This window comes from Cnephaeus nilssonii (assembly GCF_951640355.1).
Source record: "Cnephaeus nilssonii genome assembly, chromosome: 19".
Taxonomy (NCBI): domain Eukaryota; kingdom Metazoa; phylum Chordata; class Mammalia; order Chiroptera; family Vespertilionidae; genus Cnephaeus; species Cnephaeus nilssonii.
The window spans coordinates 2,157,950-2,172,770 of record NC_137090.1 but is presented as its reverse complement, the minus strand read 5'-3'; the positions used below and the strand labels follow the sequence as shown (position 1 = coordinate 2,172,770).

The 14,821-nt window shown below is 66.1% G+C and overlaps 2 protein-coding genes across 6 annotated transcripts; both read left to right on the top strand.

Moving 5' to 3' along the window:
- The first annotated feature begins 1,647 nt into the window (after nt 1-1,647).
- Nucleotides 1,648-10,865, top strand: LOC307114909 (protein IL-40). 4 transcript variants are annotated; one of them, XM_079797787.1, is made up of 6 exons: nt 1,648-1,734; nt 2,098-2,130; nt 6,050-6,346; nt 7,778-8,047; nt 8,173-8,269; nt 9,864-10,865. In XM_079797787.1, the coding sequence occupies exons 1-6, from the start codon at nt 1,698-1,700 to the stop codon at nt 9,868-9,870; spliced, it is 741 nt and encodes a 246-aa protein (XP_079653913.1). In that variant the 5' UTR covers nt 1,648-1,697; the 3' UTR covers nt 9,871-10,865. The 4 variants fall into 4 exon arrangements, with proteins under 4 accessions (XP_079653913.1, XP_079653912.1, XP_079653915.1 ...); XM_079797786.1 differs by lacking the exons at nt 1,648-1,734; nt 2,098-2,130 and adding an exon at nt 3,451-5,698; XM_079797789.1 differs by lacking the exons at nt 1,648-1,734; nt 2,098-2,130; nt 7,778-8,047 and adding an exon at nt 3,451-5,698.
- An 80-nt stretch (nt 10,866-10,945) lies between these two features.
- On the top strand, nt 10,946-14,513 carry SYNGR2 (synaptogyrin 2; the record flags this gene model as incomplete). 2 transcript variants are annotated; one of them, XM_079797791.1, is made up of 4 exons in its annotated part: nt 10,946-11,044; nt 12,730-12,967; nt 13,251-13,390; nt 13,486-14,513. In XM_079797791.1, 4 exons carry the CDS (start codon nt 10,946-10,948, stop codon nt 13,681-13,683), a joined length of 675 nt encoding a protein of 224 aa, XP_079653917.1. In that variant the 3' UTR covers nt 13,684-14,513. The 2 variants fall into 2 exon arrangements, with proteins under 2 accessions (XP_079653917.1, XP_079653918.1); XM_079797792.1 differs by lacking the exon at nt 13,251-13,390.
- Between the last annotated feature and the right edge of the window lie 308 nt (nt 14,514-14,821).

Below are 14,821 nucleotides of genomic sequence, written 5' to 3'. Positions count from 1 at the left end.
ATTCCTGAGTCTCTGGAAGCTTCCTTTTCAAAGCCGGAGGCTGCAACAGCTCTAAGTCCACCACTCAGCCGAGAGAACGCCCGAGACGCCGGCCCCTGCGGTGACCTGCCCGGGGCCCAGGGGCAGCCGGCAGCCCGGCCTCCCGCGGTCTAAAGCCCCGGTGGCCTTCCCCAGCCAGGGCCACTTCCCCCCAGGGTGACAACCACTGGCCCACAGACCCCCAGGAGGGAAGGTCAGGAGAGACCCAGGACCTGCTTGCAAAGCCCCCCCCCCCCTCCACCAGGGGCCCCGCCTGGCTGGGTTCCAGGCCTGGAGCAGCCTCTGGGCCGCTCTGACCCGGTGCCCTCAGGCCACAGGCTTCCTGCAGTCATTAAGGCGCTGACTCGATGCCCCCCCACCCCCCGCACATCCCCCACCCCTCCCCCCGCACCCCCCACCCCCGTCCTCACCCCGCCTCACAGGACCATCGGCTGTCGGCACCTGCCGGGCCCGCCCCAGGCTGGCGGAGAGCGTGCCAGGGAACAATGCGGCTCAGCCCAGGAGGCCCCGGCCTGGCCCACGGACAGTGACACAAGCTCATGAGCATCTGGGGCCCACCTGTGGCTCCCAGCCAGCAGCCTCAGCATCGCCTGGGAACTTGCTAGAAATGCAAATTCTCAGGCCCTTCGCGGCCTCCTGACTCCGGAGAGCTCTAAGGGCAGCCCGGCCGGCGTGGCTCCGTGGTGGAGCGTTGACCTGTGAGCCAGGAGGTCACGGTTGGATTCCGGTCAGGGCACAGGCCCGGGTTGCAGGCTCTGACCCCGGTGGGGCACATGCAGGAGGCAGCCGATCAATGAATCTCTCTCATCATTGATGTTTCTCTCACCCCCTACCTCTCTCTCTAAAATCAATAAATTAAAAAAGAGCTCTAAGGGCGGGGCCCAGTGGGTGAGCCCCTGGGTGATGGTGGCGCTGAGAGAGCCACAGCACCGAGCCAGGGAGGCCCCGTACTTACCACCCTCTGTCCCTCCGGGAACACTTCCTGAGAGGGGCTGGGAGGCCTCAGCCACCCTCGGGGTGACTGAGGGTTAAATGTCAGTTACTCACTCAGTGTCCCAGGGCGCCTGGCCCTTCTTGGGAGTGCGGTCCGCCCCCGCCCCCCCCCCCAGCTCAGGGTGGGGCTCCAGCCCAGCACCTACCAGGGCCTCACCCAGCCTGAGGCTACGTTTCAGGGCTGAGCCCAGCATTGACACCTAACAGGCCTGAAGGTGGCCTGAGGGAACCAGGGTGCGATGGTGGAAGTTGCCCCTCCTGCCTGCTTCTCTGATGGGTCCGGCCCAGGGGTTCTCCCGCCTGTGTCAGACCCCCGGGGGCCTGGGAGGGGTCCACCCCAGTAATCCAGGATAACCCCCCACCTCCAACTCTGCAGATTAAGCAACTCAAGCCTCATCCTAGGAACAGGCTTGGGCCTCATCCAGGCCTTAGGGCTGGACACCTACCCACCCAGCGAGCCACAGCCCAGCAGCGGCGGTGAGTTCCCTGTGGGGTGTGGTGGCGTCTGCTGTTGGGGGCCCAGCCCTGGTGTGGGGCCCCAGGGCCTCGGGGTTATCTCCCCAGTGCAGGTACCTCCCAGGGAGCACCCTGGGAGTCCCGGTGGAGGAGGCCCCACAGGGGAGCCTTTCTGAGCCTGGGCAGAGGCTCCACACCGACCGACAGGCATGAGGCTCCCGCTGCTGCTGTGCGTGGCCACGCTGGGTGAGCCTCTGGGACATCTTGGGAGGGCCACTGCGCTGAGGTGGGGTGCTGGGGCCACAGAGGAGGTGGGACCGCGGGTATGGACACCCCCAGAAGCGCAGGACGCAGAGGCAAAGACGTGGGCTTGAGCCTCAGACCAGCCCGTCACGGCATGTGCGGCCCAGGGCTGCTTCTCCATTCTGGCCCCGGTTTACACAGCTGAGAAACGGGCTGATGAGCTAACCGTGGGCTCAAAAGAGCTCTCGTGAGTGAAGACACTTGATACACCTGTGCCTCCCTCTGGGCTCAGGAGGAGGCTCCCCGGTGGCCTGCGGCCTCCCCCCAACCCACCCCCTTACCCCTCCGCACCTCCCTCCCTCACAGCCACCAGCAGCTTCTCCACGGAGCCAGAGACAGGTGAGCAGCCCCACGGGCGGGAGGGACAAGGGCCCCACCCAGGAGGGACTTGGCTGGGGGGAGGGTGCTGCTGGGTGAGAGGGCGTCTGCTGATGGACAATCAGGCAATCCTAAAACCCAGCCCCAGCCCCTGCAGAGCTCTGGGAGGAGGCGGGGAGGGGAGGCTGGGAAGGGGGCCTCCAGGGGGACATGGGGCTGAGTGTGTGTGTTGGGGGGTGGGTATCCCTGGGCAGGTGTAGCCCCATCACTCTGCCCCGGGTGCCATGTATGGAGCTGAAGGCGCTCCAGAAGCCGCACAGCTCTGCAGGGTGGGTGTGACCTCAGAGAGGGCATGGGGGCGCCGCGGGGGGGGCGAGGAGGCAGTGAGCGAAGGGGAAGTCCAGCCCCCGCCCCCCCCCCAAGGTGCAGCAATGGGAGGCTGCCTCCTCCCAGACGCAGTGGGAGGGCTTGGGACCTGGTCTCTGTGAGTCTAAGGGGGTGGGGTACAGAGCAGGGGGAGGGGACATCCTGGTCCAGACACCTCCTGGGCTTTGCCCTCCACTTTTCCACTCTCCTCCCTCCTCCCCCTCCCCCCTCCTGGCTCATGTCTAGCCCTGTGACCCTTATGGTCAAGGTCAAGGTGGTGGGTCACCTCCTCTGCTGGTTCCCCTGGCAGGGAGCTGCTCTTCCTCCCTCAGGTCACGGGGTCACTGAGCAGGCATCCGCCTGGGGACAGGCGAGGCGGGCCTCTGGTCTCGCCCCGGCACAGGCTGAAATGCCATTTCCTCCTTTGCTTTAAAAACAAGCACGCTGTGGTGTTTTCGCTAAAAGGAGAGCAGCCTCTGGGCGGGCTCGGGCCGGGCCTCTGGGGAGCACCTGGCAGGGCGGTTCCTCGCTCAGTCCCCAGCGAGTCCAGCTCACTGAGCTCCTGAGAGACCAACAGGCAAATCACTCACTCACCGAGCAAACGCGGGCTGCACGCCTGCCTGGCGCAGGGCCTGCTTTAGGCCCCGGGGGGGATGCACGAGGTGCAGACACCACATAGCCTGCCCTCCGGAGCTCACATGCCCGCGGGGCGGGGGGGGGGGACAGGTGTGCTCCACTGAGATTCTCCCCGAGGGGAGGGGCGCACGTGGGGTGGGGGCGGAGGGCAGCACCTCCTGGGAAGCTGGCCCTCAGAAGGGGACCCCCAGCCTTCCAAGCAAAGACACGCAGAGCGCAGAGCAGGCCGTGCCTGGAGAAGGGCCTCGTGGCCAGAGCACAGGAGGCAGGAGGGGCGGCCGCTGGGGGCGTCAGAGGGCGGGAGGGGGCAGGGAGGCCTGTGGGCGCAGCGGCGGGAGGTTGGATCTGCGCCTTCCTGGGGCCTTCGGCTGCTGTGTTGAGGACAGACACCGGGGACCCAGGGTGCAACCCCAGAGGGCACCGGGCCGCCCCCGGACCCAGACGCTGGTGATAACACGGACGCGGTGGGTGAGCCTGGAGGCCAGGCCAGCTGCCCTGCTGGGGCGCGGGGGCGGGTCCCAGGCAGAGCCCTGAGGACGACCCCAGGTGTGCGTTGGCCTGAGCACCTGCCGGGGTCCTGCGGTGCAGCTGGCCCGGCCTCGGGGAGCGAGAAGCGGGCAAAGGGACCGAATGCGGAGGAAGGTTATCTCTGTGTTTCCAAATCCCGAGAATTGGGGCGAGGGCGGTCCTGAAATTGGGGCGAGTGCACTCCGCCGAGGGCCCAGTGCGCGTGTGCACGGGAGGCTGCGGCCCCTGCACCCCGGGCCAGTCCTGGGCGTCGGGCCTGGACCGCACGTCCCCGCACAAAACGCACGGGACTGCGTCAAGCGCAGGAGAGCCCGAGGCCTTCGGGACACGCGGTAAACGGAGCGGATGGGGCTGCCGCCCGGCCACACCGGCCCGGCCCGCCGCTCAGCTTCAGGCCCCGGGGCCGTTGTCCCCTGGGAGACGCTGAGGGCGCCACCCGCCGCCAACGCTCTGAGGCCCGCGGTGAGTTTTAAATCCCAGGCCCGGCCCGGGGTAGGGGGGCGGGTGCGGAGGCCAAATATTCCCCGGCCGGAAGACACCGCGGCTGGGCAGGTAACCGGTGAGCCGCAGCGGAAACTTATGTAAATCAGCTCCGCGAATAGCCGTGGGCAGGGAAATGAAGGGGCCGTTCCTTTCGCTTTTATTCACGGTGAAGGGAGCGGAGGTGTGGGTGCCTGTGCCCTGCACCCCTCCCCGCCCCAGGGGGGAGGAGGCTGGCCCCAGGCTCGCACTGATGACATGGTTGTAGCGATTTGCAAAACGGTGCCCCTGAGAGTAGCTCCAAGTCCACGGACAGCTCAGCGTGCTTCCGGAAGATTCTGCGGGGAACCTGTTCGGAAACAAGTCAGAAAATGGCAAGAGGCACCGACGGGAGAGCGCCCTCCCCTGGTGACACCCAGAAACGCCCCGGCTGAGAGAAGGAGGCCCGGTGCTCAGAGACGCGGGCTCCTGGGAGCCGCCTCCGGAGACCCGCACCCTGGCCTGTTCCAAGTCTCTGCTCAGCGAGGGGTGTGCTGGCCGCACTGGTGTCCAGCCATCATGCCCAGCGGCCTGGAGGACGCCCGAGGGCTGATATCTGGGTCCCATAGAAGCGTCCCTCCCCCCCCCCCCGCACCGCCCCCACACACTAGTCTTGAAAACGCACCATTAAGAACACACCCCTCGCCCCCAACGCCGCACTCAGAAGGCAGCGTTGTTTGACCCAAATGGTCCATCCATCGTGGCGTGGGAAATGCACAGCGGGCAGCCAGAGGCCCATAGGAAGGCCTTGGAGGTGTGTGTGCCTCCCAAACCCGCCCAGGACAAACAGTCACCTCCAACAGAGAGGAGGTCTGGCCCGGGGCGCCCTGCTGGGAGCGGCTGAGCGAGGGGGTTGGGGGGCTTGTATGTTTTCTTAATGTTAAAGCTTGATTATTTTATTTTAAAAATATATTATTGATTTCAGAGAAGAAGGGAGAGGGAGAGATAGAAACATCAGTGATGAGAGAGGATCATGGATCGGCTTCCTCCTGCACGCCCCCTACTGGGGATCGAGCCTGCAACCTGGGCCTGTGCCCTTGACTGGAATCGAACCCTTCAGTCCACGGGCCAACGCTCCATCCACTGAGCCACACCGGCTGGGGCTGAGTGAGGGCTTGACCCTGGGTCTAAGGGAGGAGCGATCTGCGGGTTCTGTGAGCATGCGGCCCGGCTGCTCGAAAGGCTGCTGTCCGGGGTGACCCCTTTCTCTCTGGCTCAGCCCGTCCCCTGCAAGCCTGGGGTCCCTGTGCCCGTGGACCTGGGTCCCCATCTGCCCGCTGCCTTCTGACTGTCCCTTTAAACAAGATGTTGGCCTGGCCACCACCCTGCGTCCCTCTGGCCACTGCGCACGCTCAGGCCTCCATACAGCGCTGGGCCACCGGGGGCCTGGTCCGCTTTGTCCCTCACTGTCCCCATCCCTGGCAGGGACCCCCAGCCCGGTGCACCCTCGCGGACCCCTGGCCACATGAAGCAAGGAGCCTCTATCACATCAGGAGGCCCTGCGCCAGATGGAGGCCACACTGCAGCGTGTCACTGGACAGTAACTGCCTTTTTAAAAAATGTATTTTTATTGATTTCAGAGAGGAAGGGAGAGAGAGAGAGAGACAGACACATCAATGATGAGAGAGAATCATCCATCAGCTGCCTCCTGCACGCCCCCCACTGGGGATCAAGCCCGAAACCTGGGCCTGTGCCCTGACCGGGAATCGAACCGTGACCTCCTGGTTCAGAGGTCGATGCCCAGCCCCTGAGCCACCCGGCCGGGGTGTTGCAGCCCTTTGGGTGCATGTCTGCGAGCGGCACTGCTGGGTCGGGTGGTGGCTCCTGGTGTAACTTTCTGAAGCACCGGCAAACCGGCATTTTCTTCCCCCTCCTCCGTTTCACCTTCCAGAACTCACCCGGGAGCTCTCCATCGCCTACAGAGTCCTGGAGGTCTTCCCCCGAGGCCGCCGAGTGGCCATAACCTGCCACACGCAGGTGTCCCCGCCGGTCACCTACACCCTGTGGGGGAGCCGGGACATTGAGGTTTCCAAGAAGGTGGTGAGCACCCGCGACCCCGTCTCCTTCCACATCAACGTCACGCTCAAGTCCAGGCCAGACCTGCTCACCTACACCTGCCAGGCCAGCACCGCCTGGGGCATGCGCCTGGCCAGCGCCCCGCTGCAGCTGTACTGGGAGCTGTGGGCCAGTGAGTGCAGGGGGAGCGGGGCGGGCGGGGCGGGGCGCAGGTCTGGGAGGGAAGCCGGGGGGCTGGGGCAAGCGGTTGTCCATCTTCAAGGGCCTCTCTCGGTCCCTTGGGGCCTGGTCACAGGCGGGTCTAGATCCTGGCCGGGCCCCCAGGGGGCCGAAGGAGCAGTGACACAGCACCCCGGGCCGAGCTCCGACCTCAAGCTGATAAAGGGCACATGTGGGGGTTTATCTGGTTTCATCTTCTCAGCAGCCGCGGGCGGGGTCGTGGTCCCAGCCTCTGGAGGAGGAAGCTCAAGCTCTTGGAGATTAAGACAGTTGTCCCAGGCCGCGGCCCACAAGTGGCAACCGGTGGCTCCCAGCCCCACTGCACGGAGCTCCAAGCTCTGCGTCCTTCCCGGCCCCCTGAGCTCCCCCCGGAGGCCCTTCCCGGTGGGAGGCATTGGGGGGGGGCAGCCGGAAGTGTTGTCGGACGGGGGCTGGGACAGTGACCCCGTGGCCCTGCGCCTGGAGACGGCCTGGGGAGGAGAGCCCTCCGTCTGGAGCACTTCCGGTGGAGGGTTCAAACCCCACACTTACAGGCTGTGGGTTCTTGGGCAAGTCACTCAACCTCTCTGAGCCTCAGTTGCTTCATCTACAAAACAAAGATGGTAGCACCTACTCCAGGGGTACCGAGGGGCAGTGGGGTTCTCAGTCGGGGGTAAGGATCGGAGCAGGCCTGGGGCTGTTCAGAGCATCGGGCGGAAGGCCTGGAGATTCTAGAATCTAGAAACTTCTAAGCAGAAGTTCTTGTCCTGAAGGAGCTTGTGTTTCAGTAGAGGAGCCGAGACTGGAAGCCTGGAAGCAGGGTTGCCAGACAAATGTTGCACAGGGACATACTCATCCTGACAAGTGATTTGTGGTCGCCCTGGCCCCTGTGGCTCCGTGGGTTGGGCATTGTCCCATGCACAGAGAGGTCGCCGGTTCGATTCCCGGTCAGGGCACCTGCCCAGGTTGTGGCTCGATCCCCAGGAGGGAGCGTGCAGGAGGCAGCCGATGGATGTGTCTCTCAGACATCGATGCTTCTCTCTCTCTCTCTCTCTACCCCTTCCTTCCACGCTCTCTAAAAATCAATGGAAAAGGATCCTCGGATGAAGATTTAAAAACAAAATTCTTCATTGTTTACATGAAATTCAAATTTAACTGGCAATCCAGAATATGCTACATGAAACTAACACCGAACGAGAAACTGTGTGGTACCCACTGCAAGTAGGGTAGGAGCCCAGACACCAGGCGGAGGGAGTAATCCAGAGGGCTGCCTGGAGGAGGCGCAATCACAGTTAGGCCTCCAGCGATTATTTTGGGACAAGGGAACTTGCTGGGGAGAGGGTGTTGGAGTCTCCCAGCCATGCCTGTGCTTCCTGTCCCTCCCCCGCCCTCCCCCCCCCACCAGAGCCCGTGTCCCAGCTGCAAGCTGGCTTCACCGTGCTGGACCGAGAGGCTGGCCCCAGGTTGGAGATGTCCTGCCAGGCGGCCTCGGGCAGCCCACCCATCACCTACAGCCTGGTCGGGAGGGACGGGCACGTGCACATGCGGCAGACACCGCAGTACGGGCAGCCCGCCAACTTCTCCTTCCCGCTGACCCAGACGCCGGCCTGGCTGCAGTGCCAGGCCCAAAATGGTGTCAGTGTCCAGAGCAGCCCCCTCACGCTGGTGCCCCCAGGTGAGAGGGCCCTGGTGTCCAGAGGGCAGCTGGCACTGCTGGGTGGGTGGGTGGGAGGTGCCAGGAGCAGGGAAGGGCATCCGGGAGCAGCCATGCCTACCCTGCCCTACCTGCCTCCCTCACAGGCCAGCTGCCCAAGGCCCCCACCTTCGTGCTGGCTGCCAGCCTCGCCTCCATCGCCGCCATCACCTCCGGGATGCTGGGCTGGACCAGGTGGACCAGGTAGGAGGCGGGGCTGGGCGGGGGGAGGGGTGGGAAGAAGAGCTGGTGGGCTGTGTGCACCAGCAGAGGCCCGGCTGGAGAGCAGAGGGAGGTGGGCTTTAGGGCAGGGCTGCCACCAGGCAAAGAAGGGGCCGTACCGCTTGTGGGCGCCTCGCAGGAGTTTATTGAGGACCTACTGTGTGCCACGTGCCTGCGGAGGGCTTGCTGATTCAAGGCTTGATGTGACCATGACCACTGGTCCCAGCTGCCCTGCCCTGCAATGCAGTCAGCTCGCCTCTGGGTGGCACACTACCCTGTGGGCCTTACGGGTCTGCGGAGGGATGTTGGGATGGGGACATGCCTCCTGGGACCAGGTTGGAGCAAGGGCTTCCGACCTCCATGGGAGCCACAGAGTCAGGGGTGGGGCGTCCTGGGGCCCCCTCTCCCAGGTCATCACTTCAATGACTTGTAAAGTGACCAGGGCAGTGGTTCCCAACGTGGGGCACCCCCCCACAGGGGGGCAATTTGATTGTTAAGGGGGGCCATTCGAGAATGAGTTATTAACAGAGTGAATTTTTGCGTTTCTTATGGTTCTAGGGGCCTCAGGTACAGTATAGAAATATATAGTGACATATTTACGCATTTCAGGTCTCTATTATGTTTTGAAGCTTTATTTGCTATTTTTTCCATATCACTTCATATTATTTTTAACAATTTATTTTTAATATATATTTTTATTGATTTCAGAAAGAAAGGGAGAGGGAGAGAGAGAGAGAGAAACATCAGTGATGAGAATCATTGATTGGCTGCCTCCTGCATGCCCGCTACTGGGGATAGAGCCTGCAACCCAGGCACGTGCCCTTGACCGGAATCGAACCCGGGACCCTTAAGTCCACAGGCTGATGGTCAGGGCAACAACTTCTTAGTGATTTCCTCCTCAGGACTTCCACTCTCCTTCGTTCTTTTCTTTCTCTCTTTCATGGATGCCATGCTCTTTGGAAGCTTGTTTAGACCAAGCTAATGGCCTTTTAGGCTTCCTCCCCGTGAGTAGGAGCTCAGTGTTTGAATAATAAGAATTCTATGTCAGGGGGGCGGGGGGGGGGACTGACATCAGGATGTTAGAGATGCTTGGCGGGGGGGCAAGAAAAGATGGGGAACCACAGGACCAGGGCCTTTGTGTTGTGAGACCACAGGCACCACAGGCTTGTGGGGGGCAGGGGGCGCAGTCCCGGGGCCCCATCAGCTCCGCCTCCCCTGCTTGCGGCTCCGGCCCCAGGGGTCTATCCCAGGCCCAGGCCTCGTCTTCTCTCAGGTCCCTTCCTCCGAGGTTTCTGTCTTTTCCAGAGGCCAGACCCATGGGCGACCCAGGTCACCTCTCTGAGCCTCAGTTTCCCTTCTACAACATGGGGTGTAGAGACCAGACCCCCACTCGCCATGGGACCTGGGGCCAGCACTTGCCCCCTGGGGGATTCGGTGCCCCCTTCACTTGGTGGGGTGACAAAGCCTCGCACCCCTCCCCCCCGGCCACCGGTGCCCCTGGCGCCATCAAACTGCAGAGGCCTGGGGGGGGGGGGGGCGCTCCCTCACCTGGAGTCTCACCTCCTCTGTCATCCAGGCTGTGACCAGCAGGTGCAGGCTCAGCAGAGCCCCCCACGAGCCCCATCCCTGCCCGAAGGGAGGACCCCCTGTGAATGAAGAACAGCCCCCCAGCCTGGGCCCTGCCGCGAGGATTTCAAGATGGGGGTGGGGCTGTGGGGGAGGCGGAGGCCGCCAGGCTGCCTGTCACCATCCATGCAGGTCCAGGAGGGAGGCGGGGGCAATGAGAAGGCCCAGCTACACCCCCACCCAGGGCCTCTTCCCCCCACGGCTCCCCTCTTCCCTGAGGGGCACCCCATTTCCTGGTGGCCCACCTGGCCAGCACCCCCTCATTGACCTGGCCGGCAAAGGAAGGGTGTCTGGGTTCCCGTCCTCAGCCTGCACCCCTCCCCTCGCCGCCTTCCCTGTTCAGTTGCTCTGAACCAGCTCAGGAAAGAACTGGATTAAACTCTGCCCCCGCCTGTCGCTCTGGAACCCCGTTTCTGTCCGCACCCCATGCTGGAGCCTGGCCGTCTGAAGTCCCGCCGCCTTTCACCGCCGGGGGCGTGGGGGGCCCAGCAGGGGAAGAACTGGGGTGGTCTCCACCGCACCGGGCTCAGCTCCCAGAGGAGGGCAGGGGGACCAGCCGGGCAGGGCGGGCCCAGGCGGTGGCCGGGGCGTGGGGGGGGGGGGGGCGGGGGGAGGTGGAGGCGAGGGTGGGGGTGCAGGGGACCTGGGCCCGGCAGGTGCGGCCCAGACGGCGTCCGGTCGGGCTTCCTGGAGGAGGCGGCGGGAGAGCAGGCGCCGGGAAGGCGGGGCCGAAGGCAGGGCCCCCCCCCGCCGTGGGTCCTCTTCTCCCGGGGACGCCCTGCCCCTCTCGGGTCGCGCCGCGGCCAGCGTAGCGGGGACGGGACCCCGCCGAGCGCGGGGCTGGACGGTGTCGCCGCCGCCAAGGGCCCGGCCGCCGGGCGTCCCGCCGCCGCCGCCGCACTTTGCCCTCGGTCCCTGGGGCCGCGCTGGCCACGCCCCGGGGCGGGGCGAGGGGCGGGGCGATCGGGCGGGCGGGGCGCCGCTGGCTCCTCGGCGTCCGCGGGCGACGGCGACGGCGACGGCAGCGGCGACATGGAGAGCGGGGCCTACGGCGCGGCCAAGGCGGGCGGCTCCTTCGACCTGTGGCGCTTCCTGGCGCAGCCGCAGGTGGTGGCGCGCGCCGCGAGCCTGGTGAGTCGGGGGGCGGGGGCGGGGGCGCGGGGACCCCCTCCGCCCGGCCCGGCGCCCGCGAGCCGGCGGCGCGACAGGTGGCAGCGGCCCGGAGCGCGGGGTGGGAGGCGGCGCGCGGGACCGGGACCCGCCACCCCCCCAATCCCCGGGCTCGGCCGCCCCCACCCCACCCCGGGGCCCGGACGCCCTCCCCGCCGGCCTGGGCGCGGGGCCGGGGCGCCGTGGGGAGCAGGCCGCGTCCCGCTGGCGGGGGAGGAGCCTGGGGCAGCTCCGGGACAGGTGGCCGGCGGGCCTCGGTGGCTCCCGCCCGGGCTTCCACCTGGAAGGGGCTTTCCCGGGCCACGTGGGGTGGCGGTGGGGGTGGGGGTGGGGGTGGCGGTGGGGGTGGGGTGGGGGTGGGGGGGCCCTGACACAGGACCTCCTTTCCTCGCAGGAGTAGCCTCAGGTCTGTCTCCCCGTCCACGGTCGGGTGACTTCAGGGTGCCTCCTCCCCCTGCGCCGGGCTCCTGCGGGGGGAAGTGGGGGTGGGTCCCATGTTCTTGGGCGCCTGGCATCCAAAGCCGAACCAGGCGGGCGGGCAGCAGGCTGGGCCCTCCCTGCTCACATCTGCCTGGGACTTGGGACTGGAACCTTCTGCGGTGCCCTGGTGGCCCCCGGGCCCCCTCCCTGCCTGGCGGTGGGGTCTGACCCCAGGAGCAGGTGCCCATGGGCCGGGAGGGCAGGGCCGGGAGTTGGGCCTGGCACCCCGCTCCCAGCATCCTGGAGTTCCGGCTTCATCTCCAGCCTGGGCGGGGCCTGTGGAGAGGGCCGGTGCCGGCAGGCCGGCCGGGGCGCAGGAGGCCTGGCCCGTCCCAGGGGGAGCCCGCACCGCCTGCCTCTGCGGAATGGGCGGTGGCCTTGAACTTTGGGGAGGAGACCAGGTGCCCGGAGGCTGTTCCCACCGGAACCCCCTGGGGAGCTCACCCAGGACCTCGGGCTCTGAGTGCAGACCAGCCTGGAGCACCCCTGTGATCAGCACCCACTCTTGGGGGTGGGGGGGTGGGGAGGTGGATTGGGGTTTTCTTGGAGGGGCGTGGCCAGGACGCCAGAGCGGCAGGAAGTCCTTGTGGAGAGAAAGCTGGACAAACTGGGGAGGCCGGCCTGGGGCAGGGAAGTGGGAGGGGCTGGGGGGCCTGGCTTTGCTGAGAGGTGCGGGGTCTTCCTTCAGGGCATCAGGCAGGGGGTGGGCGCTGTGGGGGTGACAGGCAGGTGATGAGGGGGTGAGACTCCAGGCCTGAGCTTCTGTGATTCTGTGTCCTGTCGTGTTTAAAACTCATTGCATGTGGAAGTGGCCAGATCGCCCCTAACCCCCATCCCACAGGCAGCGGGGGCAGGGCAGTCCCCTCCCAGGAGTTCCCCGTCCTTTCCTCGCGCCCACGGTCCCTCGCGCCCACGGTCCCGGAATCCCCTGCCTGCCCCTCCGGTGCAGCATGTTGCCCTGTGGTCTGGAGAGGCAGGGAGAAGGGAGAAGTGAGAATGCGGGCCGCGCACCAGGAGGCAGCTGGCTTACCGCTCACCCCCACGTCCAGAGGGGCTGGGATGCTGACCCCCTTAAGGGGAACCTCTGCAGCAGGACAGGCCAGGGCCCCCCGCCCCGCGTGCCCCGGGGGTTTGCCCGCCACTCAGCCCCTCCTGCCCGCCCCCAGGTCTTCGCCCTGATCGAGTTCTCCTGCATCTTCGGCGAGGGCTACAGCAACAGGCACGACTCGCACCAGCAGTACTGCGTCTTCAACCACAACGAGGACGCCTGCCGCTACGGCAGCGCCATCGGCGTGCTGGCCTTCCTGGCCTGCGCCTTCTTCCTCGTGGTCGACGTCTACTTCCCGCAGATCAGCAACGCCGTGGACCGCAAGTACCTGGTCATCGGCGACCTGCTCTTCTCAGGTGTCTGCCCGGGCGGGAGGGGCGGGGAGCGGCCGGGTTCCCCGGCGCTCTGGGGGGCTCTGATGGCGGGGCGCCCTCGGAGCTTGCAGGAGGGGCTGGGAGAGGGGCGGGGAGAGGCGCGAGGTCCCACTGGAGCAGACGGCCCGTGCCCAGATTTCTAACCGCCGGAAGCCCGCCGGCACCAAGTGGCCTCAGCGCCCTGTCCCCTCCCGGAGGCTTCTGGGAGTGGCCGGCCTCTCTGTGGAGCTGACCCTGCCCCCGCTCCCCCCCCCCCCCCCCCCAGCTCTCTGGACCTTCCTGTGGTTCGTGGGCTTCTGCTTCCTCACCAACCAGTGGGCAGCCACCAACCCGGCGGATGTGCTGGTGGGAGCGGACTCAGCCCGGGCGGCCATCACCTTCAGCTTCTTCTCCATCTTCTCCTGGGTAGGTGCCTGGGCGGGCCGGGCTCCTGGGGTCTTCGGTGCAGGGCGGGGAGGGCCGGGGAGGGCATGGAGGAGCCAACCTCGGACTCCCTGCAGGGCCTGCTGGCCGCCCTGGCCTACCAGCGCTACAAGGCCGGGGTGGACGACTTCATGCAGAACTACGTGGACCCCGCCCCGGACCCCAGCACAGCCTACGCCTCCTACCCGGGCCCGCCGGCCGACAGCTACCAGCAGCCTCCTTTCACCCAGAGCGCCGAGGCCACCGAGGGCTACCAGCCTCCCGTTGTGTACTGAGCCGCAGGGGATGGTAACGGGGCAGGGAGGGGCCTGGAGGGCCGCCCTGGGTTCGAGACTCCTCTCGCCCACCAGGCGTGCCTCCAGGGGCTGCTGGCCCCCTGGGAGCCAGGCACAAGCTGGGGAGCCCCTGCCTCCCGTGCCCGGAGTGCCCAGGCCCCACCCCCTCCTCAGGGCATCCAAAGGGTTTTTAACTAGACGTTTGTCACTGCTTCTGATGGCCCCACCCCCCTGGTAGCTAGAAGTGCCGCCATGCTGTTCTGATAAGTGCCTTCGTTTTCCCAAGCCCCCGGGAGCCACAGGGAGTTGGGGTTCTCTGCCAAAGACGAGGCTGGGGGGCCTCCCACTGCTGCTGCTGGTGCGGGGCTGGCTCCCCCTCCCTCCTCACTCAGGTCTGCCCGCGTCTGCCTCGGCGCCCTTCCCACTCCCAGAGGCTTCTGGGAGATGCCCTCGCTGGTGCCCCTCCCTGCCTGCCCTAAGGCGGCAGCCATCTGGCTGCTGCGGGGTCTGCTTGCTGGGCTGGGTCACTCCTCTGTGCCAGTGCCCCTGGGCGTCCTCCTGCCAGCCACGGGGCGCGCTGGTGCCCACCCAGGGGCCACGGGGCCGCGCCTCCTGCCCTGCTCCTCCTCCCCCCCCGCCCCCCACAGTAGGGAGGGGCTTTGCCTGACAACACCCAGCTTTATGTAAATATTCTGCCTTAGGTGGGAGGTGTGGTGTAGCCTCAGCCCCCAGGCTGTTCTGAATGGATCAGAAAGCTTTTGGGGGGAAGACCTCCTGCCCCTCAGATTCTGTTAGGCTGGTTCTGAGATGGAATAAATGTTTTTCTCATTCGTAATCTCCACTGTCATTGGCTGGCCTCCGTAGGAGGAGAAGTTCCACTCTGGGGGGGGGGGGGGGGGCCTGGGGGGTCTGGAACCTGCATTTTGAACAAGGTTGTGGCCGGCTGCCCCTCCAGCACACCCAGCGCCTGCCCGCTCCCCGTCTGGGGTCGCATTCCTCACACTGTCTTCCATCAGCACCTTAAAATAGCAGCTGCGCTCAGCCAGTAAACAGGACGGACGGGGTCCGGGGCTGCCTTCCAGCTCCCTGTGCCCAGGAGCCTGCCCTCCCAGTGCCCCCTCCCCAGTGGGGGGACACC

Bases quoted from the DNA above. Each gene is read 5' to 3' on its own strand.
- LOC307114909 (XM_079797786.1), top strand. From the start codon at position 5,464: ATGTTGGCCTGGCCACCACCCTGCGTCCCTCTGGCCACTGCGCACGCT. The intron at 6,347-7,777 runs GTGAGTGCAGGG...CCCCCCCACCAG, and splicing joins GTACTGGGAGCTGTGGGCCA to AGCCCGTGTCCCAGCTGCAA. The intron at 8,048-8,172 runs GTGAGAGGGCCC...CCTCCCTCACAG, and splicing joins CCTCACGCTGGTGCCCCCAG to GCCAGCTGCCCAAGGCCCCC.